This window comes from Zingiber officinale, chromosome 3B (genome assembly GCF_018446385.1).
Source record: "Zingiber officinale cultivar Zhangliang chromosome 3B, Zo_v1.1, whole genome shotgun sequence".
Classification (NCBI taxonomy): domain Eukaryota; kingdom Viridiplantae; phylum Streptophyta; class Magnoliopsida; order Zingiberales; family Zingiberaceae; genus Zingiber; species Zingiber officinale.
The window spans coordinates 57,741,788-57,768,868 of NC_055991.1; the positions used below are offsets into that span (position 1 = coordinate 57,741,788).

The 27,081-nt window shown below is 41.0% G+C and overlaps 1 protein-coding gene across 1 annotated transcript; it reads right to left on the reverse strand.

Moving 5' to 3' along the window:
• Positions 1 to 8,805: 8,805 nt before the first annotated feature.
• LOC122054906 lies at positions 8,806 to 11,820 on the reverse strand. The gene is made up of 7 exons (XM_042616323.1): positions 11,577 to 11,820; positions 11,513 to 11,535; positions 11,063 to 11,415; positions 10,767 to 10,963; positions 10,597 to 10,724; positions 9,991 to 10,488; positions 8,806 to 9,882 (listed from the first exon to the last, which is right to left on the reverse strand). Exons 1-7 carry the CDS (start codon positions 11,818 to 11,820, stop codon positions 8,806 to 8,808), a joined length of 2,520 nt encoding a protein of 839 aa, XP_042472257.1.
• Positions 11,821 to 27,081: the final 15,261 nt, after the last annotated feature.

Consider the following 27,081-nt stretch of genomic DNA (forward strand, 5'->3'; position numbering starts at 1 on the left):
AGACTATTTTCCTAAATCTAATTTCAAAAATATTTAAAAAAAATAGATGTGAAAATAATTATTGCTCCCACTGAACCTGACATTATTAAAATAAATATTTTGAAAATATTTGCTAAGAATATTTAATATGAGATTTTTAAAGTAAATTTTTTTAAAATAAATTGAGGTAGAATTTTCTAAAGATATTTTAAAGAGAAGATTAAAAAAATAACACTTAAGGAGATAAAAAAATAAACCTCCCCCTGAATTTGATACTCCTTTAATTTATTACTCTCCCTTAATTTATTAATCCTCCTTATTTTATTACTCCCCCTTAATATAATGCTAAGGTTTGGGTGTGTTAAATTTCAAAGCCCTAACACATTTTTCAACCTAATTGTTTTAGGGGATTTAGTAACACTTATATTATTTACATAATTATCTCTGTATCCTTGGTATAATTGTTTATTTGAGTTTGATTAATCAATAATTAATTTTAGATTCAGGTGCTTAACTTCAGTTTAAGGTTAAATAAGATAAGATTTTATTAATTCAATAACAGTTAACCATTATCAATAATTTATTGATTAACTTTTACTTGATTTAATAATTTAATACTTAGTAAAATAATTATTTAACACAGTTAAGTAAGGTTTAATTCAAGTCAATTTTAGTTCTCAAATAAAGTTAGACTTAAACAATTAAGTTCTACTTATTAATTACATAATTAAGTTTAAAGTTTAAGTTAATGGAATTTAAGTTTTTAAGTTAGGTGTCTAAGTTTTAAATGAATTTAAAAGAATTTTATTATTATTATTATTATTATTATTATTATTATTATTATTATTATTTTAGGGATTTCAAACAGGATTTCTAAAACAGTGTTTAAAAGAATTTTAAAATGATTTTTATAATATGTTTAATGGCAATTAACATACGTTTAATTAAGTTTTGATTTTAGATTTAAATTAATATTAGTGGTTAATTTAAGTTTAAGTTTAATTTTAAGTTTAAGTTAAATTTTTAAATTTTAATTGTAATTTCAATATTAAGTTTTAATTTTCAGTTAAGTTAAATTAGGTTTAAAAATAATTTTAAGGTTAAAAATAAGTTTAAAGTCTAAATAATATTTTTTTTAAATAATCTAACAAAATTTTATTAAAGTGAAAAATAATTTTTAAAAGAATTTTTAAATTATTTTTAAAAGACTTTTTAAAAATTATTTAAAATAATTTTTAAAGAATTTTTAAAAGAATTTTTTTTAAAAAAAATATTTTATTTAAGTTAAAAAAAATTGAAAAGAATTTTTAGTTAACTTAATTTTAATTTTAATTTAATTTTAAATTCTTAGTCATCTCACCTGATCTAAATTATCAATCAGGGATTTCTATAGTTTTGTGAGATGAATTAGATTCCATTTTAGGGTTTGGTTTAACTTTGTGTTAGATTCAGGTTTAGTTTTGGCCTCAACAAATAGACATTCTTTGGATAAACTTATAGGCTATGGTGAGTCACCTGGACATCATTAGAGTAACTATGCCTTCGAGGTTTTCTAAATAGTTCTATCCACTGAACTTAATACAAAATCTTGGTCTAACTAGTTAGGATCCGTAAAGGGTAACTTCGGTTAGTTCCAATTAGCCAAATGCACCAGGTCGAAGTCATATCTTCCTAGACAAGTATAGACTAAGCTTCTCTAACGTACTATCATCCAAAAATTCACCAGTACCGTAGGTCAAGTTAAACCTTTTCCCTTTTTAAACTAGTCATAATTACCCTGCTGAGTAGATTGGTTTTGGTTACCCTGTCGGGTAAATTATTTTTGGAGGTGCCAGCTATTCTGGAGCCTCCCCCTAAATTATTGATTTTCCTTTTAAGATTATTTTTTTTGTATAATTTAGTTTTAGTTAAAATTTAATATTTAATTTGTAATTTAAATTTAATTTTTAATTTTGAATTAATTAAATTGGTCAAATTATCTTTCTTTAAAAGAGTGTATTTAATATTTGAATTTTATTTCAATTTTAATTTTATTAAGTTAATTGAATTGTCTTTATTTAATAGATGATCGTTAATGATTGAGTTTTTATTAATTTTTAAATTTGAATTAATCAAATTGTTTAAATTATATTTCTTTAAAGGTTTATCTTTTAACCTTTTATTAACTGTTAATTTTAAATTTTCTAGATTATCTTTGTTTAATATGTTATCTTTAACATTTAATTTTAAGTTTGTTAAATTTATTTTTGATTTTATCAGAGTGCTTAATTTTATCCTTATATTTTCTTTACCTTTTAAGTTAATATAATTAGTGAAAATTATTAGATAAGTTTATCTTTAAAACTTATTTTTTTTTTAATTAAATTATCTTGGGTTTGGATAGGATTTTCCAAATTGATATTGTCTAGATTACTAAACAATTTATTATTTTATCTAGATCAATATTGACCTTATCATTATTATTTGAATTTTCAAATTTGTTTAGGTTTAAATTTGAATTTTTAGGGTTATTAATTATTTTCTAATTTTCTGAATTTTCTAAATTAATTAGATTTATTTTATCAGACAATATCCTAGGAGTATTTTTGCAAGTATTGTCAGCTACACTATTTTCACAGATATTTTCAAAAATATCCAAATTAACATGTATATTTTTGAAACTACTATTAGTAGGGATATTTTGGTAAATATTACTAACCTTGAGCGCAACCCCTAATTCAGTAGAGTTTTCTATTGGATTTGACTCAAGTTTGGATTCGGTTTCGACTTGATCGTCCAACTCCAACGACTCCTCGTGAAGTTTGATCAATTGTGTCCAAAGCTCATATGCATTCTTGTACTTTTCTAGTCTGAATAAAACATTGTTAGATAAAATATTACAAATAATTTTACTTACATTTTTGTTCAGTTCCATGTCCTGAGAAGGTTTTCTCAATATTAGAACATAATCGAAATCTAAGCTTCCTAAGAAGCATTCCATTAATCGTTTCCAGTAGTTGAAATCTTCTTGATCATATGGTGGTGGTTCATGGGGGTTCCGTCCTTCTTGAAGAGTCATTGAATGCTGAAGATGGAAAATTAAAAAGTGGTGTCAAGACTTGGTCTTCGATTAGCAGTGTTGGAAAAATTATAGTATTGCACTAATTTCGAGAAGAATAATAAATTATTAATAAAAATATTAATAAAAAATATTATTTCAAATTTTTGAAAATGTAATATTTTGTCAATACTAAGCAATGGTGAAAAGATGATGATGTATTTTTCAAAAATAGTTTTGGAGGGAAAAAAGTGAAAGAGAGAGCACGGCTAACAAAGGAAAACTAAATTTTTCTTTAAAAAAACACCCCCTTTGCCTGATTGGTGGTTGCACCAAATAAAAGCGATACCTGCTCTGATACCACTTGTTGGATCGTGAATTTCGATAGAGGGGGGGAGTGAATATCGATAAAAATTTTCAAGTACGAGTACGCAGCGGAAAAAAGAAAGAGAGAGCACGGCTAACAAAGTCAATTTACTTGGTTCGGAGCCTTTGACGACTCCTACTCCAAGGCCCGCACACAAGGGTGCTTTCGATGGGCAATTCATTAGCAATTTGAAAAATTATTACAAACTAAGTACAAGAATGCCACTAAAAAATTAAAGCAATACCAACAGAGAAAGAAACGAAGAGTAGCGCGTTGTCGGAGCTTCGCAGTGTCACAGGAGCACAGGAGAGCAAATTTTGAGTTGTTGTTGGATCTTCAGCCTTGACCCTCCTTATATAGGAGGTTCGGGGTGCCTGGAACCTTCAGGGCGCCTCGACCATGACGTACCCGAGCCAAGCAGTGAACTCCACGTGGCATAGCGACGTTGAGGATAAGTTTTCGCCTCCGAGCGCCCGGGTACCTCCCGGGCGTCCGGACCTTGATTTCCAGCAGCTTCCTTCCTGTAAGAAAACGTCAGTCTAAGCCGCACTTATATCTCCTGCAAAACAGATTATTAGCACAGTTATAATGAACAGAAATGGTGGTAATTAGATTCTGTCTCTTCGAGACCGGAATCTAGTCAAGATCTCGACTTAGAGTTCTGAAATGGTTCTAAGTCGGATCGGCACCTAAGTTCCCTTCCTAGGAATGCGTCCTCACCGTCACTCCCCTCCAGTGACTTACCTTTACTTACCTGCCAAACGTCAGGTCAACCCTTCGACCCGTCTGGACTTCGTGCCAGCTATCCGGTCAGCCCGTCGACCTAGCTGGACTTCGTGTCAAATGTCCAGTCAGCCCGTCGACCCGTTTGGACTTCGTGCCAGCTATCCGATCGGCCCGTCGACCTAGTTGGGCTTCGTGCTAAACATCAAGTCAGCCTGTCGACCTGTCTGGACTTTTCCTGCACACTCGGTCAGAGTGTTAGATCAGCAATAAAACTAACTTAACCTATTTTGTCATTCATCAAAACCTGGGTTAGACCGTTAGTGCTAACCGCACCAACAGTTCTTTCCTACTTCTAGGATTGCAGCTATTTGGAGGAGTATTTGTGGAGTCCAACAATTCACAGGAGAACCGTTACAAGAATATTGGGAGAGATTTAAAGGAGTTATTCCTAGTTGCCCTTAGCACCATATCAGTGATTAGCTACTAATTATATACTTTTATGAGGGATTATTTTCCATGGATAGGAGAATGGTTGATACAGTTAGTGGAGGGGATCTAGTTAATAAGACACCTACTCAGACCACAGAACTTATTGAGATTATGGCTGTAAATTATCAACAGTTTGGGATTAGACCGGTGATTATGAAAGATGGTCATTCCTTTGCCAGTGATTCCTAACCAAGATCCAATATCAGCAGCCTGATCCTTAGTATTATCAGACTTATCAGTAGGACAGGTTTAATTCAATTGCAGGATTCAGGTATAGGAACACACAACAAGGGACTTCTGAGTAGCCCCAGTATTACCAGCCTTACTTTCAGTACCATCAGCGTAAGCAAGATTTTAGGGAGCAATCACAATAATTTTTGCAACAACAAGAAACCCAATTCCAAGAAAGGACACATTTATCAACACAGTTACAGTTGCTATCAAGTCAACATACCGAATCAATTTTTGAGTTGATGGATTATAGAGTTTGTGATATTCCTGACTTTAATTTTGCTACTGTACATGACTCTTATAGTTTTTTATATTGTGATATTGTAGTTGATCCTGATAATATTTTTGTTGATGAGATTGCTATTCTAAATATTCTTGATGTTGCAGGTGATGTTGATAGGGATAGAAGTGTAGGGACTAGTATTGTGGAGACAAAGCCCTAAGAATCGCTTCCTTTGATTATACTATTACTCGAGACAGTTGAGTTTGCGACTGCATTTAGTGATGATGGATGAAACATCCCCATTTTTTTTCACTCATTAACCACTATCTGAATGATCATAAAGCAATACCATCATGCATTTATCATACCCCAATAGGCACAACAGTATCAAACTAGGTTTATCAAGTTAAACATTAACTCTTCAATAGTTTACCACCCAAATGATAAGAAAGGAAATAAAGAAAATCTCTCGCAATAAACCCAGTAGACTCTACACTCCCGGACAACAGACAGAACCATGCGTCCATCCCGCCTCCTCGTCTACTCCATCCGAGGGCCTTCCGGCATATCCTGGAAGTCATCCTCACCTGTAATAAAATATCGTGAGTCTATGACCCAACAAGTTCAGACCAATATGCATAAGAGGATATCCATAAAGTAGAGGAGATGGTACTAGAACCAAACGAAAGCATAAGCCAAGTATCATATAGCAAAAGAAATACTCAGTGCACAAGTCATTCTATATAGTTAATATGGTGAATATGTCACATATCCGGTAACCACAATTTGAGCCAGGCAACAGTCCCATGATCCTAGAGGTACCTCGTAGAGAACATGCATCCAGTCATATAGCCGAAGCTAACCATATCAGTCAAGTTTGGAAGGGCCCTCCCCGGAGCTCATTCCGGGTCACCCAACCCGTACTGTCACCACATATGCTCATACTCATTCTATTAACTACATAGAGAAAAATCTAATCTATCCACAATAACAGTATACCAGTAGCTCATTCCCATCAGTCTGTATACATTCCCTTTTCACAAAAAAAACAAACCTTTTCTTATTCATATCAACGTAAATCAAGAATAACAATTGATAAATGGTGAATTATCATGTGACACGTAACTACCTACAGAGATAATTCAACAGTTTGCAACCTATAACCGGATACCAATTAATTGCTTAACACATATTATCATATATAGATTAACAGCAAGGAAAGAAACAAAATTATGAAATTTCTCTTCTGAGGTATTTCGATTGGTCGATTGGACTCCTATATGGAATCATCTAGGTCATACTAACAACTGTGATAATAGAAAACGGGAAAGAAATCATAACATAATACTAACAGACTATAACAGAACTCTACCACTAACTCCATATAAAAAACATGCTCCATTCGGGAACCAATGAATTCACAAGAAATCATTTAATCCATAAATCTAATCCAACATGAATTGTGCATTTGTTTAAGATCAAAACCAACGTCTAGCAACAGCCAAGGAAAATAAACCAACCACAACCCGTAAACGTTCCCGACAGTGATACAAACTTTTCCAATGTGAACTTACCCAAAATTTCAAATTAAACTTCACAGAGTACACGAACTCAGCGCAAATCTCGTCCAAAGCTAGAACTTCATAAGAAACGCAATTCAAATCTCATTCCAGCAGCTAACAACTCGGTCAGGTATTTAATCAAACGGTTGGCGTGCAGAAACTCGGCGATTAAATCCTCGTAGAAGAAAAATCAAATCCGAGCCCATACATGGGCAAATCTTTCATCACCGAACCACAGGGAAAAAAAACCTTCCGAAGAACATCGATCTTTTGATCAGAATGCACTATCTAAAATCTCTGTAACCAAACCAGACAAGCCAGAACAGATATTCGAAACCAAACCACACCAATAGAACAAAACACCTGGGAAATCTCCTGACAAATCTCAATTTCCAAAGTATAAACCTCACAAACATTCTCCGTATCAAAGGAAAACACTGAAATCTCGATTAAAACACAAGCATCACTGAATGAGGTGAATTGAAATCTTTACAGTCACACGAACTCATCAATAAGGACTCCATCCTAATTCCATAACCCATACCTCACAGATATCGCAGTTAGCATAAAGATTGAACTTGCCTTCCCTTCCGCGTCTCCCCTCAAATGTAGCCGCCGGTGAATCGCCGCTAGCCTCTACACCTGCCCGCGAGATTTCCACAAGCTCACCAAACCGATGGACCACTATGTCGGAGATCGGAGTTCGGTGAGGTGTCCGATCGAGGCCGGCGCAGTGTGAAGGACGAAGTGAGGCGGCGCTCGTGAAGACACTGTGCTCGTGGGACTCAACCAACTTTATACCTAGGTCTTTTGTGCCTAGGTTAATTAATCCCCAACTTAAGGTAATTACAAGCTATCAATATTTTCCCCTTAATTGTTCCATCTCCATTAAATGAAGTCGTATCAGTTCATTAAAAACCCTAAAATCCCTCAACTTCATTTTGTAGAAATTTTAATTAATAAACTATTCCTTGTAGATTACCCACGAATCCTTAATTCAGTATTACTATCTTAATTAAATTCTTGAATTAACGTTAAAGGAGACCTTACAATTCTCCCCCTCTTATAAAAATTTCGTCCTCGAAATTTGACTTACCAAATAATTCTGGATAACGGTTGCGCATATCCTATTCAGTCTCCCAAGTGGCCTCATCAGCCCCTTCATTGGCGATACCTTAAGGAATACATGGTCCCCCACCACAAATTCCATGTCTCTTCGTCGCATGTCAGCATAACTCTTCTGTCGACTTTGCGCTGCTTGCATTCTGTCCCAGATTTTGGTAACCAAATCCATAGTATAGTTTACTATATCCGGACCCAACACTGCTCTCTCACCGACCTCGTCCCAATGTAGTGGCGTTCAACACTTTCTCCCATATAATGCTTCATACGGAGTCATTCCTATTGTGGTCTGATAGCTGTTATTGTAGGTAAATTCTATTAAAGGTAGTTTTGACTCCCAGTCCCCTTTAAAGTCCATCATACATGCTCGCATCAGATCCTCTAAAATTTGGATCACCCGTTCAGACTGGTCATCTGTCTGGGGATGGAAAGCGGTGCTAAAAGTGAGCCTTGTACCCAATCCTCGATGTAGGCTTTCCCAGAATCCAGAAGTAAACTTTGGATCTCTGTCTGATACAATCTGAACAGGGACCCCATGTAGTCGTACTATCTCCCGTATGTATAGTTCCGCATACTTTGTCATCGTGAAGGTGGTTTTTACTGGTAGAAAATGGGTCGACTTGGTCAATCGATCCACAATCACCCACACCGCATTTGATCCTCTATGAGTGGTAGGTAATCTCACCACAAAATCCATAGCGACCTCTTCCCATTTCCAGACAGGGATCGGGAGTGGCTCCAACAATCCTGCTGGTCTCTGATGCTCGGTCTTTACTTGTTGACAGGTGAGACATTCGTGCACTACTTTGACTATGTCCTTTTTCATACCTGGCCACCAATACAGTAATTGCATATCCTTGTACATTTTTGTGCTTCCAGGATGTGTGGAATAAGGAGTGTTGTGCGCTTCATTCATGAGATCCTCCCGGAGAGTCCCCGTCCTAGGCACTCAAATGCGGCCCTTGTAACGCACCACTCCACCCATGGTTGTATAAACAGCCTCCCCATTTTCCTCGTCTCTCTGCTTCCATTCTGCTAACTGTTGATCCATCATCTGTCCTTCCCGAATCTAGTCCAGTAGGTTTGATTTTATGATCATTGCTGACAATCTAAGATGCTCCTGCGGCGCTACCACTTCCTGTCTCAACCGTTGAAATTCTGATATCAATTGCTGCTGGGTGGTTAGTTGCGACGACATTGCAGATTTGCGACTCAGTGCATCCGCCATAACATTGGCCCTGCCCGGATGATAATTGATACTACAGTCGTAATCCTTCACCAACTCCAGCCACCGCCTCTGTCTCATATTCAGTTCCTTTTGTGTAAAGAAATATTTCAAACTCTTGTGGTCTGTAAAAATTTCACACCGTTCTCCGTAAACGTAATGCCTCCAAATCTTTAGAGCAAATATAACTGCCACAAGCTCCAGATCGCGGGTGGGATAGTTTTGCTCATGCACCTTCAACTGACGTGAGACATACGCAATGACCTTCCCGTTATGCATCAGCACAGCTCCTAATCCAGTTTTGGAGGCATCTGTGTACACCACAAACCGTCCAGAACCATCTGATATCGCAAGCACTGGTAACGTCGTCAATATTTCTTTCAACTCCTCAAAGCTTTTCTTGCACTGATCCGTCCATTCATATCTTACCCCCTTCTTAGTCAATGAGGTCAATGGCAACGCAACCCGGGAAAAATTCTGAATGAACCTCCGATAGTAACCTGCCAACCCCAGAAAACTCCGTATCTCGGAAGCATTCTTGGGCGTATCCCAATTCCGAATTGCCTCCACCTTAGCCAGATCCACTTCTATCCCATTCCCTGAGACAATGTGCCCTAGAAACGGAATCTGATTCAGCCAAAAGTCACACTTGCTAAACTTGGCATACAACCGATGATCCTTCAATGTCTGCAACACCGTGGTTAAATGCAGGCGATGCTCTTGGAAATTCCGAGAGTAAATTAATATATCGTCGATGAAGACAATAACAAACTGGTCCAGGTAAGAATGAAATACCCGATTCATCAAGTCCATAAATACTGTTGGGGCATTAGTAAGTCCAAATGGCATAACTAAGAACTCATAATGCCCGTATCGGGTTCTGAATGTTGTTTTGTGCACATCCTTCTCCTTTACCTTCATCTGATGATACCCTGATCACAGGTCGATTTTTGAAAACACTGTTGCTCCTTGTAATTGATCGAACAGGTCATCGATCCTGGGCAATGGGTACTTGTTCTTGATTGTCACTCGATTCAGCTCCCGGTAATCAATGCACAGACGCATAGTTCCGTCCTTCTTACGTACAAATAACACCGGTGCTCCCCATGGTGATACGCTTGGTCGAATGAAACCCTTGTCCAGCAATTCCTGCAACTGCTCCTTCAGCTCTTTCATTTCGGTAGGCGCCAATCGATATGGTGCTTTTGATACCGGCATAGTCCCCGGTATCAGTTCTATTCCGAACTCCACCTTCCGAGCTGGAGGTAGTCCTGTGATATTCTCTGGAAACACCTTTGGGAAATCTTGAGCTATCTCCACTTCCTCTAAACTAGGTCGTCGTGGCTCCGATTTAACCGAGATGTGGACTAAAAGACCCTCGCATCCCTTGTTTAGCATTCTTCGAGCTTTACACATGGAGATCATGTGGGGTACGGCCAGTTGTGAAGCTACTTGAAAAATGAGAAGTTTTTCATTTGGTAGTTTCAACTTAACCGTCCGCAGCTTGCAATCGATGACTGCCTCATACTGAACCAGTCAGTCCATGCCAAGGATCACATCAAACTCTGTCATTTCCAACACGATGAGTCTTGCACCTACCATATGATTTTGCATCATCATCTGGCAATTCTTTACCATCCTGTTGCTATGCAATTCCTCCCCTGACGGTAATGAAACACTATATCCCGTAGCCATTTGTTCAGGTATAATGCCCAATTTTGTAAGATAAGCCTCAGATATAAAGGAATGCGTAGCTCCGGAATCTATTAATGCATGGGCTGGAATATTGGCAACATAAATCATACCTGTGATAATAGCCGTGTCCAGATCCACCTGCTCCTGTGTCATCGCAAATACTCTCCCTTTGGTCGGCTCCCTGAGCAGTGGGCATTCCCTCACGAAGTGCCCTGACATCTTACACATGTAGCAAGCATCTGTACCAGTCAAGCACTGCCCAGCATGAATCTTCTCACACTTGGAACAGCGAACCTTGTTTTCGACCCTGAAACCAGTGCCTTCAGCTGTTTGTGTCTTCTGACTTTGTTGCCGTGGTTGTGCCTGCTTAAACGACTACTTCCCTGGATTCTGACCCGGAACTGACTTCTTCTTTCTCGGCTCCTGCTGATCCCGTCCCTGATAACTCAATCTCTTGTTCTGCGCCTCTTTGATCATGTCATTTCTGTCTCTTTCGGACATCAATGCCTGGTCAACTGCCTCTCTGAATGTGGTGACCCGACTCATCCTGACATCATGGCGAATAGCCGACCTCAAACCCTCTGTGAAATGCTTCAGTTCCTCGACTGGTTGACTGGTAATCATAGGTACGAAATAGCGTCCTCTCTCGAACCTCCTGACGTACTTCGCCACCGTCAAGTCACCCTGGCGAAGCTCCAAGAATTTTCGCGCCAGCCGTGTCCTGTTTTCAACTGTGAAATACTTCCCATAGAATACCTCCTTAAAATCAACCCAAGTCAAAGTAGCCAGATCTACGGTCAGTCACGCACCCTCCCACTATACTCGAGCATCATCCCGGAGCATAAATATCGCACACCTGACCTTGTCTGCATCTGTGAGCTGCATGAAGTCAAATATCATCTCCAGAGACCGAATCTAGCCTTCTGCAGCGATCGGGTCCATGGTGCCTTTAAATTCCGTCGGTCCCAGTTCCCAAAACTGCTTGTAGATCGGTTGCGCACTAGATGTAGAACGTCTGGGTGTACTCCCCAGTTTCCTAGCCTGCAATATTTGTTGAATCTGTTCCCCATGAATGCGATTCTGCTCCCGTAGAAGTGTAGTAAGTCCTTCTAGGAACTGGTTGTTCTGTCCACCCATATCTCCGTTGTTCCTTCTACCAGCCATAACCTATACATTTCCGATTTAATCTCCTTCGTATCCCATAATTACATATCAGTATATCAATCAGGGCATGCCTAAATTATCATGTTAAATACAAAATTAAAATAACATAAATCTTACAAACTTGTTGGCTGAAGTAGTCGAGTTCCTGACGAGATGGCTGGCGCATGTTGTCCCTTAGGAGTGTGCGCTGATACCAACTGAAACATCCCCAATTTTTTTTTTCACTCATTAACCACTATCTGAATGATCATAAGGCAATACCATCATGCATTTATCATACCCCAATAGGCACAACAGTATCAAACTAGGTTTATCAAGTTAAACATTAACTCTTCAACAGTTTACCACCCAAATGATAAGAAAGGAAATAAAGAAAATCTCTCGCAATAAAACCAGTAGACTCTACACTCCCGGACAACGGACAGAACCATGCGTCCATCCCGCCTCCTCGTCTACTCCATCCGAGGGCCTTCTGGCATATCCTGGTAGTCATCCTCACCTGTATTAAAATGTCATGAGTCTATGACCCAACAAGTTCAGACCAATATGCATAAGAGGATATCCATAAAGTAGAGGAGATGGTACTAGAACCAAACGAAAGCATAAGCCAAGTATCATATAGCAAAAGAAATACTCAGTGCACAAGTCATTCTATATAGTTAATATGGTGAATATGTCACATATCCGGTAACCATAATTTGAGCCAGTCAACAGTCCCATGATCCTAGAGGTACCTCGTAGAGAACATGCATCCAGTCATATAGCCGAAGCTAACCATATCAGTCAAGTTTGGAAGGGCCCTCCTCGGAGCTCATCCCGGGTCACCCAACCCGTACTGTCACCACATATGCTCATGCTCATTCTATTAACTACATAGAGAAAAATCTAATCTATCCACAATAACAGTATACCAGTAGCTCATTCCCATTAGTCTGTATACATTCCCTTTTCATAAAAAAAACAAACCTTTTCTTATTCATATCAACGTAAATCAAGAATAACAATTGATAAATGGTTAATTATCATGTGACAAGTAACTACCTACAGAGATAATTCAACAGTTTGCAACCTATAACCGGATACCAATTAATTGCTTAACACATATTATCATATATAGATTAACAGCAAGGAAAGAAACAAAATTATGAAATTTCTCTTCTGAGGTATTCCGATTGGTCGATTGGACTCCTATATGGAATCATCTAGGCCATACTAACAACTGTGATAATAGAAAACGGGAAAGAAATCATAACATAATACTAACAGACTATAACAGAACTCTACCACTAACTCCATATAGAAAACATGCTCCATTCGGGAACCAATGAATTCACAAGAAATCATTTAATCCATAAATCTAATCCAACATGAATTGTGCATTTGTTCAAGATCAAAACCAACGTCTAGCAACAGCCAAGGAAAATAAACCAACCACAACCCATAAACGTTCTCGACAGTGATACAAACTTTTCCAATGTGAACTTACCCAAAATTTCAAATTAAACTTCACAGAGTACACGAACTCAGCGTAAATCTCGTCCAAAGCTAGAACTTCATAAGAAACGCAATTCAAAACTCATTCCAGCAGCTAACAACTCGGTCAGGTATTTAATCAAACGGTTGGCGTGCAGAAACTCGGCGATTAAATCCTCGTAGAAGAAAAATCAAATCCGAGCCCATACATGGGCAAATCTTTCATCACCGAACCACAGGGAAAAAAAACCTTCCGAAGAACATCGATCTTCTGATCAGAATGCACTAGCTAAAAGCTCTGTAACCAAACCAGACAAGCCAGAACAGATATCCGAAACCAAACCACACCAATAGAACAAAACACCTGGGAAATCTCCTGACAAATCTCAATTTCCAAAGCATAAACCTCACAAACATTCTCCGTATCAAAGGAAAACACTGAAATCTCGATTAAAACACAAGCATCACTGAATGAGGTGAATCGAAATCTTTACAGTCACACGAACTCGTCGATAAGGACTCCATCCCAATTCCATAACCCATACCTCACAGATATCGCAATTAGCATAAAGATTGAACTTGCCTTCCCTTCCGCGTCTCCCCTCAAATGTAGCCGTCGGTGAATCGCCTCTAGCCTCTACACCTGCCCGCGAGATTTCCACGAGCTCACCAAACCGATGGACCACTATGTCGGAGATCGGAGATCGGAGTTCGGTGAGGTGTCCGATCGAGGCCGGCGTAGTGTGAAGGACGAAGTGAGGCGGCGTTCATGAAGACACTGTGCTCGTGGGACTCAACCAACTTTATACCTAGGTCTTTTGTGCCTAGGTTAATTAATCCCCAACTTAAGGTAATTACAAGCTATCAATATTTTTCCCTTAATTGTTCCATCTCCATTAAATGAAGTCGTACCAGTTCATTAAAAACCCTAAAATCCCTCAACTTCATTTTGTAGAAATTTTAATTAATAAACTATTCCTTGTAATCACCCACGAATCCTTAATTCAGTATTACTATCCTAATTAAATTCTTGAATTAACGTTAAAGGAGACCTTACAATGGAAGTGTAGGAAAAACTCAAGAATCACTTCCTTTGAGTGTACGACTACCTGATCCAGAGCCAGCTCCTTTACATGATCAAGATGATGCCACATTCACTATTTTAGAGCCTCTAGGTACCTTTCAGTATGATAAGGATGATATTTCTTCTGAATTTTTAGAAATTTCATGGAGGTAATTCATTCTAATTTTATAGAATGTGACACATCTTTTGATTCATTCTCCATTAATTTTGATATTATTTTTAGTCCATCTTACACAACATGCATGCAAGAATTCCATCCTCTTTTTAGTGCACAGAATTTCTATAGACATTTCATTTGCAGTCAATCACGTAAGGATGCATTCTACCTATTGAAGAATGCCCTAACACTTAATGCAATAATGAAGCTTTTGGAATGGACACTCCAACTGAACCATCTTTGACCACCGGAGAAAATTTTTAAGGAGACGATGGTGGAGGGGACAGTCCTCATGTCACCTACAACCATTCCACTTCTAGCATTACATAGGGAACTGAATCGACTCTGACCACCAGAATTTCAGGGGAGTCTGTTCCATCTCACTTCTTCTTCTTCTTCTTCTTCTTCTTCTTCTTTCTGCTTATATATATTTATTTGCTTTATTTTCTTCTGCTTGGTAGTTCATTTTTAGCTTGTCTTGTCAATTTTCATAATAAATTTCCTATTCATTCTTGTTATCATTTTAGAAATTATGAAAATTAGTTAAATTTGATTGTTAAGTTTGGAGATTTATTGTCATGATTGGATTTTTGGATGACATGATGTGGTTACAACTTCGTGATGGATTTCATGTTGATAAATTGAGATGATAATTTTGATATATCCAGTGAGGAATTTTTAAGCCTATTATTCCCATCTATATGTGATGCACTTGTGGTCAATGTTACTATAAAACTTACTTTAATTCTTTTGAGACCACATTATCATAGGATTGCATGCTTTTTATGAAGACTATCTCACTTGCTTTTATTCATTCTTTTTGTCATCACATATTGCTTGAATAATTCCTTTATCTTTAGTCATGTCATTCTTTCTCTCTTCCATTTATTTCACTTTCTTACAAATTCGGATGTGGATAATTTTGGATATTATATGATGAGTGTTTTGCCCAGGATGGACCAAAGTTTAAATGTGGAGGAGAGGAATAGTTTAGTAGAATTTAGGAGAGACATATATAAACCATGCTTGATCACCATAGGTAACTCATGCTAATGATGATGCATAGGAAGGTATTGCACAATATGTAAAAAAAATTGAAACATAGAAATGAAAAGATAAAGACCAAAAGTGAAAAAAGTGAGCAGGAAGGAAACAAAAAAAAAATGAAAGGAAAAAAAAAGTGAACAGGAAGGGGAAAAATAGAAAAGGAATGCTTTGACATGTCATACATTTTATACTTATTTATAGTAGAATTTTTTATGAGTGATAACTTTTATTGTAGCAATATTAAGATATTATTGTATATCATGAGTGAATTTTTATTGAAAAGCTATAGTAGAGGTTGTTTACATATTTATTGAGTTGTAAAAGCTAGTTTGAAAGTTGGATGAGATATTTTTTTGGCATTATTTTCTTGTACTCATCTATGTAGCATTCCATTATGTCTATATTTTCCACCATTACCTTCCTTTATCTTCCTCATTTCTTTTCTTATACACTATCATTTACTTAGATTCATGTTTCTTTTTGTAAAATACCGAAAATAGACAAATAATGATAAGGGAATTTTCTGGAATTTTTGGAAATTTTTCGAGAATTTTTCGGAGCTCGTATGGACGAGTTAACGGGGATAAAAAGTTGGTCCCGAAAAGACCTGTTTAGGCTACCCATTTAAGCGAGGAAAAGATTTAGTTATTTATTTATTTTCTTTTCCTTTCTTTTTCTTATTTATTTTCTTCTCCTCCCGTGCCTTCACCGAGCCTCACACGCGCGGCGATCTCTCTTCCTCCTCACGCCGAGCCGCCGAACCACCTGTGCCCTAACCGCCCTCTCCCAACCGGTGACACAAACCGCCGCCCTCTTCTCATCTTCTTCCTCACCGATTTTGTGCCCTAGCCGCCAGGAACCCCAGCCCCGGCCGCCGTCGCGAGTGCCCTAGCCGATTCCTTCCCGACGCCTTCCTCTCCTCTGACCGACGCCGACGACGCCAGGGAATAGAGAGCCGACGATTGAGTATATTCTCTTCCCCCTATGCTCGCACACCGTCGACCATCCCTCTGCCCTCGCCTCTGCTTCCGACGCCGGTAAGGACTCTGCCGTGGCCACCACTTGGGATCCGTATGCAGTCATCGCCCCTCCGCTCTGGTTTACTGCCTCAGTAGCCCTTGCTGGAAACAACACCGGTGCCCTAACTCCTCCGTCCTCTATTCCAGTGAGTTACTGGATGAAGGTAAGGATCAGGATGAAATTTTAGTTGTGCACTAGTAGTTGATTGGGTAGTTGATGCATTCGTAGTGTGATTTCTTTGGATTTGATTGTTGGAAGACAGTGACTTAGTTGGTTCCGGCTATCACAACATCAAGAGTTTGTTGCTGTCCCTGCTTGATTCCGGCCACCACACCCCTGTCAACAGATTAACACACCTGAGGTAAGATTAGGTTGTAAGATGGGTTGTTGTTTGATTTGTGATTCCCAATTATTGGTCTCAATATGATATGATCAGTGGGAAGGATTTCAACAGGGAGTTTGTGATATGTGGGCTTACTTGGTTCTAGCAGAAAATTCCAACCAGTAGCACCCCTTGTTCCAGAAATCAACAAGGCTGAGAAATAAGGTAAGGGTGTAGGACATTTGATACATGTTATGGATCATGGTTTTGATTCAATTATTTCAAATAGTGTTTATGTGTCAAAGGAATTAGGATTTTATTTTAATCTAATAGTATGATTAGGGTTTTATCCTAATTTGGAGTTAGAGATTTTATTTAACTATTTATGAGAATTTTAGTTAAATAAAATATATATATATATTGGTGACACAGGAATTTGACGCGAGACGAGTATCTCGATTATCGGATTGGACCATTTCGATTGGAGGCGGGTACTTTTGACTTATGTCATTTGATATGCATAGTAATGAGTTTAACAAATAGCAAAGATTATGTTTCTTATTTGTTTCGGTTAATCACTACCCGATACCTGTTACATGTTTGGTTGTTTGTTTGTTTTGGCATCTCATGTTATTACTTACCTGATTACACATGCTTAGGGGTAGTGATATAACCATGCTTCACCATGTTCAGGACCTAGGTGTGATACCCTATCTGATTTGTGAAATCTTGATATAATTTATTGATTATGGTGCACATCATGTATGTATAGAGATTTGGTTCAGTATATTACCATGCTTAGTGTCATGCACCATTCGCATGATTGCATGTTGTGTGATAGATTGCTCCATTATGGTCGAGCACATCGCCAGTTTCATCACTGTTCGGTGCTCCGTTGTTGACGCTCATGGGTAGCGTGACGCAGCGTGGTAGCACGTCAGTTTGCTCGTTCGGTGCTCTGTTGGTCCGCTCATAGGTAGTGTGATTGCAGCGTGATAGCACGTCGAGACCCCTCCCCGTCATTTTGTACCGGGAGATGAGAGCATTGCGCTCCCCCATTCATGATTTGGGGTAGGAGTATGTGTGTACTCCGACAGCATCCCGTCCTCTCGGTCACTCATCAGGAGTAGTGATGCAGAGTGCACGGTCGTCACAGCCCTACCCACTCGGTCCCACTTTTGTTGTGAGTTGGCTGACTGGCGTCACGGGTGACCATGACATTGGCATCATATGCATGATGCATTTATTGCTTGTGTTTGTGTTTGCTACATTTATATGCTGCATATTGTTTGGATACCTATGCTTGACATGCATACAGGATTTCTATGCCTCTCAGACTGTTTATCCTAGTACCAGGTCCTGGTTAGTACAGTTTTCTCCTGTTTACTACAGTTTGCATTTACCTTTATTTCGTCAGGAGACTGTACGCATGATTAGTGCTAGATGTTAATTCCTTACTATGTATATCAGTTGTACCTGCTGAGCGTTGGACTCACCCCGCCTCCATTGTTGATATTTTTCAGGTTGATGCTGTCAGGAGAGAGTTCCAGTTGCTAGTCCCCTGCAGACCATGAAAATACTGGATGATCTTTTAGTTTTATTGTTTTGACTATGTCCGACTTATTCTGGTTTTGATACTATGGATTTTTGATACTATGGATCTGGTATGAATGTATGTGTCGATGGTTTTGGTGTTTGGATATGTTTTACTACATGCCTGCCTGGACGGTAGAAGAGGTAAGTTGATCTTATTGTTAGATTTGAGCTTTACGAGTGTAGTTGAGTAGGGTTGTTTTTGAGTCCTATTTCTATTTCAGTTTGTTATCTATTAAACTGCGTGGAATGTCTGTGTGTTATGTTTTATTATTGTTATTATTCCAGCCGCATGTGGCTGAGGTATATAGTGTTTGTAGAAAGTTTCAGATTGTCCGCCGTACAAGGGAGATGCTGCCGAAATTTCTTCGGATAGGGACTCCTCCGGGGCATGACAATTTAGTGGTATCAGAGCTTAAGTTTTACGATCCTTTCTTTTTGTATTTTGGATATTTGGGATAACCTGATTCTAATTTATATGGTATCAGAGCGCCAAAGTTTGGCGATACTTGTTTGGTTTTCCTGTGTTGGATTTTCGAGATTTATCTGATACCAATTTATTGGTATCAGAGCAAGGTGTGATACCTGCTTTTAGTATTCTGGATATATTGTGCTAGCCCAAGTTTGCGAGTCAAACTGGGTAGTTATTTTGGTTGCATGGGTTTTCCATTACGTATATCTTTTGGACTTTCGTTTCGGATTTGTACGGAATTCCGAGATCATTTGGGGACTGGACAGTGACGGAACATCTCCAGACAGCAATTAGGTATGAAATTATTTTGGTAATTGTTAATACTTGTAGTAATATCTGTGATATAATTAACAGATATGAGGAGATCTACATGTATTGCTGCGAGACGTGGTGTTGGACGACCACGTACGAGGACCGCGGGATCTTTGGATATGCCAGAGATGCCTACTGTTGATGAGCCTGTCAGTCAGGGACAGAATCAGGGTACTGCGGGCGTGTCGGGCTCTCAGACCCCGATGGCTCCCTTAGAGGTACCTACCTCAGCTGCACCGACAGTATCCACTGCTACTGTATTTCCGGTACCACCAGGGGTACCATTGGCATACCCGACACCAGCTCCAGCCCAGCCTATGGCGTACTTGGCACCACCGCCACCTGGGCCTACCGTGTACCCGACACCATCGGCACCTGTGCTCCCAGTACATACGGTGTACCCAGCAGCACCTGCATTAGGGATACCGGCTACTCCACATTCGGTACCATTGCCTATCGTACATCCAGCCGCGACCACTTATGTTCACCCGGCAGTACCACCGACGGCTTATGCTCTAGTTTATGCAGCAGCACCGGGAGCTCCTACTTCAGTTTATGCAGCGGTACCACCTGTAGCACCAGCTCCAGTGGTTTCGCCAGTCCCGACAGCCGTTCCGACACACCTCACTGACATTGTTGCGGCACGAGCCAGGATTCCAGTGTTGGCAGAATCGATGAAGAGTCGATTTACACTCTTCCGAGGAGACCGTGATCCGAGTGTGGCCCTGTCTTGGATTGAGACTATGGAGAAAACTTTCTTCTATATGGCTTGCTCCGAGTGGGAGAAATCAGAGCTGGCTGCTTTTCATTTACGGGACGCGACCGACACCTGGTGGATTACTCAGCGTTCCATCATCGGTGAGCAGAACATCACTTGGGCCATATTCAGAGAGGTTTTTGATAGCCGTTTCTTTCCACGAGCTTATCAGATGGCTCGCCGGCAGGATTTTCTGAGTTTGCGACAGAACAATCGATCGGTGACAGAGTATAACACAGAGTTTGACAGATTGGCCAGATTTTGTCCAGAGCTAGTTGCTGAGGACAGTTCACGTATGCAGCAGTTCATTTAGGGGCTGGATGGACATTTGCAACTAAGACTTGTCGGTCTTGGTATCACATCTTATGCGGAGATGTTGGACAGAGCCCTCATTATTGAGTCAGCTCAGCAGAGAGTTTTTCCGGATAGGAAAAGGAAGCAGCCGAGTCAGACATCTGGACAGATCCAGCAGTCACAGGCTACACCACAGCAGAGTAGGCGCAGTCGGTCAGATCAGGGTACTTCTGGGGTATCTCATAGGCCTCAGAAATTAGGGCAGTCTTCTGCAGGACGTTTCCGGTCTCCACAGCAGAACCGGAAACAACCCGCCAGCGACATTCAGTGTTTCAGATATGGGTCCCGAGATCACATCACCACAGCCTGTACTATGGGACAGCCAGTTTGCTTTTATTGCAAACTGCCTGGGCACCAGAGTCGAGATTGCCAGCTGAAGGCTCAGCATACTGCTCCTGGAGTTACTGCTCAGGGAGGACAGCACAGTCAGTTAGGGTCTCGACGAGGAGGGCGGAGATTTCAGCCCTCACATCATCAGCAGGGGACAGCTTCGCTTGCAGCAACATTTGGCATGCATGGACAGGAGTACTCCAGTGCTTCCATAGCACCCTAGAGTTCTGTTCCGGGACCTTATTATCCGACGCAAGGGCAGTATCAAATGCAGCCTCAGCCTCTAGGCCAGTACCAGACTCAGTCCCAGCCATCGGCACAGTATCAGTCGCCGCCTTCTCAGTCTTCTCTGGCACATTATCCAGCAGCGCCTCAGTGGCAGGCTTCTGCCCAGCCGCAGCAGCCGCTGGTAGCGTTACCACCTCCTCCTCCGCCAGAGACTGGACGTGTTCATGCGATTACCAGGGAGGATGCACAGCGGACCGACGGATCCGTTTTCCGTGGTATGATTTCCATTTATGCATTTACCGCTGATATATTGATTGATACTGGTAGCTCGCATTCTTTTATATCCCGTACCTTTATGCGGGAGATTGGTAGATTACCTACTTTTAGACTGCAGCGATTGACCATCTCCCTACCGTCCAGTGATACTTTAGACGTCACCCAGGAGGTCAAAGGTTGCCCGTTAGATTTTGGCAATATGATACTTACGGTAGATCTTCTAGTATTGGAGATGGTCGAGTTTGATATCATTCTTGGCATGGATTGGCTGTCAGCATATCATGTCACAGTTGATTGCCAGACGAGGGTGATCACCTTCCGGCCTCCGAACCAACCCTCGTGGGATTTCACTGGCATCAGAGATGATGGCATATCGATCATTTCGGCGATTCAGGCTCAGAAGCTGTTGTCACATGGCTGTCAGGGTTTCCTATTATCTTTGATTGGTACTGAAGACAGCAGTAGTTCGCAGCTCTCCGACGTTCCTGTAGTCCGGGACCCAGATGTATTTCCAGAGGAGCTGCCAGGTCTGCCTCCTAGAAGGCAAGTGGAGTTCGCTATTGAGCTGATTCCAGGGACCGCACCGGCATCGAAAGCTCCTTATCGTATGGCACCAAAAGAGTTGAACGAGCTGAAGGTTCAACTCCAGGAGCTTTTGGATAGGGGATTTATTCGCCCTAGTGTTTCTCCATGGGGTTCACCGGTATTATTTGTCAAGAAAAAGGACGGCACTATGCGGCTATGCATTGACTATAGACAGCTGAATGCAGTGACTGTCAGAAATAAATATCCTTTACCACGGATCGAGGATTTGTTTGATCAGCTCAAAGGTACATCAATGTATTCTAAGATTGATCTGCGATTCAGATATCATCAGTTGAGGGTCAGAGACTCAGATATCCAGAAGACAGCTTTCCGTACGAGATACGGTCATTATGAGTTTTTGGTAATGCCATTTGGGCTTACCAATGCTCCAGCGATGTTTATGGACTTGATGAACCACATCTTTTTGGAGTATCTGGATCAGTTTGTTATCATTTTCATTGATGACATATTGGTCTACTCGCATTCCGAGGAGGAGCATGCACAGCATCTTCGTATAGTCTTGGAGACTCTTAGACGACATCAGCTGTACGCGAAGTTCAGCAAGTGTGCATTCTGGTTATCCTCAGTCGGTTTTCTGGGACACGTGGTTTCTAGCAGAGGTATTTCAGTTGATCCTCAGAAGATCGAGGCTGTCACCGGTTGGGAGCAGCCGAAGTCAGTTCAGGAGATCTGCAGTTTTCTAGGATTGGTCGGATATTACCGACGTTTTGTCGAGGGTTTCTCGCGTATTGCTATGCCGCTGACACGTCTTACCAGGAAAGGCGTGAAGTTTACGTGGACAGAGGATTGCGAGACCAGCTTTCAGGAGCTGAAGCGGAGATTAGTGTCAGCTCCAGTTTTGGTTTTACCTTCTGGAGAGGACGGATTTGTACTCTACACCGACGCTTCTCTACAGGGTTTGGGTGCTGTTCTGATGCAGCACAGCAGAGTAGTCTCTTATGCTTCTCGTCAGCTGAAGGAGCATGAGAAGAACTACCCAGTTCATGACCTAGAGTTAGCCGCCATCATATATGCTTTGAAGATTTAGCGTCATCATCTGTACGACATTACATTTGAGATTCTCACTGATCATAAGAGTCTCAAATACATTTTTACTCAGAAGGAGCTTAATCTCTGACAGAGGAGATGGATGGAGTTCCTGAAGGACTATGATTGTACCATTAGCTACCACCCGGGGAAAGCTAATGTGGTTGCAGATGCACTCAGCAGGAAGTTCAGAGGGACTTTGGCTTGCCACCGAGTTTCAGTTACAGACTTGGTTCAGGGTTTCTCTGAGTTAGAACTTGAGGAGCAGGGACCGACAGAGCAGGGTATTGTTATTACCATGGTTGCTCAGTCGTCGATTAGGACGAGGATCCGAGAGGCCCAGGCTGGTGATCAGCATTTGCAGTTCATTAGTAGTCAGATAGCTTCCGAGTAGCAGACCGAGTTTACACGAGACGAGGAGGGTATTATATACTTCCGAGGCAGATTATGCGTACCTCAGTCTCATCCGGTCTTACAGGAGCTACTCTAGGAGGCACACCGCTCTCGATTTACGATCCATCCAGGTGGGACCCGTATATATCGAGACTTGAGGCGTTCCTATTGGTGGAACGGTATGAAGAAAGACATCGCGGATTTTGTAGCTAGATGTCTTGTCTGTCAGCAGGTGAAGGCTGAGCATCAGTGACCTGCCGGGTTACTTCAGCGGATTCCTATTCCTGAGTGGAAATGGGAACATATCACTATGGATTTTGTAGTGGGATTGCAGAGGACACTACGAGGCCATGACGCGATTTGGGTAATCGTTGATCGATTAACCAAATCGGCGCATTTCTTAGCGATTCGGAGGACTGATTCCCTGGATCAATTGGCAGATCTGTATTGCCGAGAGATCATCCGACTACATGGTGTTCCGTTGAGTATCATTTCGGATAGAGATCCACGGTTCACGTCTCATTTTTGGTAGAGTCTGCAGCATGCCTTGGGCACACAGCTCCATTTCAGTACAGCCTTCCATCCACAGACAGATGGACAGTCAGAGCGGACCATTCAGACTTTAGAGGACCTACTGAGGTCATGTGTTATGGATTTCGGAGGCAGTTGGGAGGACCATCTGCCGTTAGTAGAGTTTGCTTACAACAACAGCTTTCATTCAGCTATCCAGATGGCACCGTTTGAGGCATTGTATGGTAGACCTTATCGGACACCCGTCCTTTGGGATGAGGTTGGAGAGGCCCAGATGTTGGGACCTCAGAGAGCTCAACAGGATCTAGAGTTGGTCCGTACTATCAGACGGAAGATGTCAGAGGTGCAGGACCGTCAGAAGAGTTATGCTGATCGGAAACGCAGACCATTAGAGTTCTCTGTTGGCGGCCATGTATTTCTGTGAGTTTCACCCACGAAAGGGGTGAAGAGATTTGGCCTCAGAGGTAAGCTAGCACCGCGGTACATTGGCCCTTTCGAGATCTTGGAGAGGATCGGAGCGGTAACTTACTGGTTAGCACTACCACCGTCCCTGGCAGGCGCCCACGATGTATTCCACGTATCTATACTGCGGAGATACGTGCCCGACCCGACGCATGTGCTAGCAGATATTCCAGTTTCAGTTCAGCTTGACATTACATATGAGGAGATTCTGGTATGGATTTTGGACCGGAAAGAGCATCAGTTGCGGAACAAGACTATCCGGCTGGTTAAAGTCGGATGGCAGCATCATTCGGACGAGGAGGCTACTTGGGAGCTCGAGGATATGATCCGAGCTCGATACCTCCATCTTTTCACTTGAGGTATGTGATTTTATATACTGTTCAACATTCATACTTTCTATATTTGTTGTTAGTACTTGCTGATGGTAGATAACAAAATTTGGGGACCAAATTTTTATTAGTGGGGGAGAATGTAAAATACCGAAAATAGGCGAATAATGATAAGGAAATTTTCTAAAATTTTTCGGAGCTCGTATGGACGAGTTAACAGGGATAAAAAGTTGGTCCCGAAAAGACCTGTTTAGGCTACCTATTTATTTTCTTTTCCTTTCTTTTTTTATTTATTTTCTTCTCCTCCCATGCCTTCACCGAGCCTCACACGCGCGGCGATCTCTCTTCCTCCTCGCGCCGAGCCGCCGAACCACCTGTGCCCTAACTGCCCTCTCCCAACCAGTGACGCAAACCGCCGCCCTCTTCTCATCTTCTTCCTCACCGATTTTGTGCCCTAGCCACAAGGAACACTAGCGTCGGCTGCCGTCACGAGTGCCCTAGTCGACTCCTTCCCGACGCCTTCCTCTCCTCTGCCTGACGCCGACGACGCCAGGGAATAGAGAGCCAACGATTGAGTATCTTCTCTTCCCCCTATGCTCGCACACCGCCGACCGTCCCTCTGCCCTAGCCTCTGCTTCCGACGCCGGTAAGGGCTCTGCCGTGGCCACCACTTGGGATCCGTATGCAGTCGTCGCCCCTCCGCTCTGGTTTACTGCCTCAGTAGCCCTTGCTGGAAACAACACCGGTGCCCTAACTCCTCCGTCCTCTATTCCAGTGAGTTACTGAATGAAGGTAAGGATCAGGATGAAATTTTAGTTGTGCACTAGTAGTTGATTGGGTAGTTGATGCATTCGTAGTGTGATTTCTTTGGATTTGATTGTTGGAAGACAGTGACTTAGTTGGTTCTGGCTATCACAGCGTCAAGAGTTTGTTGCTGTCCCTGCTTGATTCCGGCCACCACACCCCTGTCAACAGATTAACACACCTGAGGTAAGATTAGGTTGTAAGATGGGTTGTTGTTTGATTTGTGATTCCCAATTATTGGTCTCAATATGATATGATCAGTGGGAAGGATTTCAACAGGGAGTTTGTGTTCTATGGGCTTACTTGGTTCTAGCAGAAAATTCCAACCAGCAGCACCCCTTGTTCCAGAAATCAACAAGGCTGAGAAATAAGGTAAGGGTGTAGGACATTTGATACATGTTATGGATCATGGTTTTGATTCAATTATTTCAGATAGTGTTTATGTGTCAAAGGAATTAGGATTTTATTTTAATCTAATAGTATGATTAGGGTTTTATCCTAATTTGGAGTTAGAGATTTTATTTAACTATTTATGAGAATTTTAGTTAAAAAAAAAAATAAATATATTGGTGACACAGGAATTTGACGCGAGACGAGTATCTCGATTATCGGATTGGACCATTTCGATTGGAGGCGGGTACTTTTGACTTATGTCATTTGATATGCATAGTAATGAGTTTAACAAATAGCAAAGATTATGTTTCTTATTTGTTTCGGTTAATCACTACCCGATACCTGTTACATGTTTGGTTGTTTGTTTGTTTTGGCATCTCATGTTATTACTTACCTTATTACACATGCTTAGGGGTAGTGATATAACCATGCTTCACCATGTTCAGGACCTAGGTGTGATACCCTATCTGATCGGTGAAATCTTGATATGATTTATTGATTATGGTACACATCATGTATGTATATAGATTTGGTTCAGTATATTACCATGCTTAGTGTCATGCACCATTCGCATGTTGCATGTTGTGTGATAGATTGCTCCATTATTGTCAAGCACATCACCAATTTCATCACTGTTTGGTGCTCCGTTGTTGACGCTCATGGGTAGCGTAACGCAACGTGGTAGCACGTCAGTTTGCTCGTTCGGTGCTCCGTTGGTCCGCTTATGGGTAGTGTGATTGCAGCGTGATAGCACGTCGAGACCCCTCCCCGTCATTTTGTACCGGGAGATGAGAGCATTGCGCTCCCCCATTCATGATTTGGGGTAGGAGTATGTGTGTACTCCGACAGCATCCCGTCCTCTCGGTCACTCATCAGGAGTAGTGATGCAGAGTGCACGGTCGTCATAGCCCTACCCACTCGGTCCCACTTTTGTTGTGAGTTGGCTGACTGACGTCAGGGGTGACCATGACATTGACATCATATGCATGATGCATTTATTGCTTGTGTTTATGTTTGCTACATTTATATGCTGCATATTGTTTGGATACCTATGCTTGACATGCATACAGGATTTCTATGCCTCTCGGACTGTTTATCCTAGTACCAGGTCCTGGTTAGTACAGTTTTCTCCTGTTTACTACAGTTTGCATTTACCTTTATTTCGTCAGGAGACTGTACGCATGATTAGTGCTAGATGTTAATTCCTTACTATGTATATCAGTTGTACCTGCTGAGCGTTGGACTCACCCCGCCTCCATTGTTGATATTTTTCAGGTTGATGCTGTCAGGAG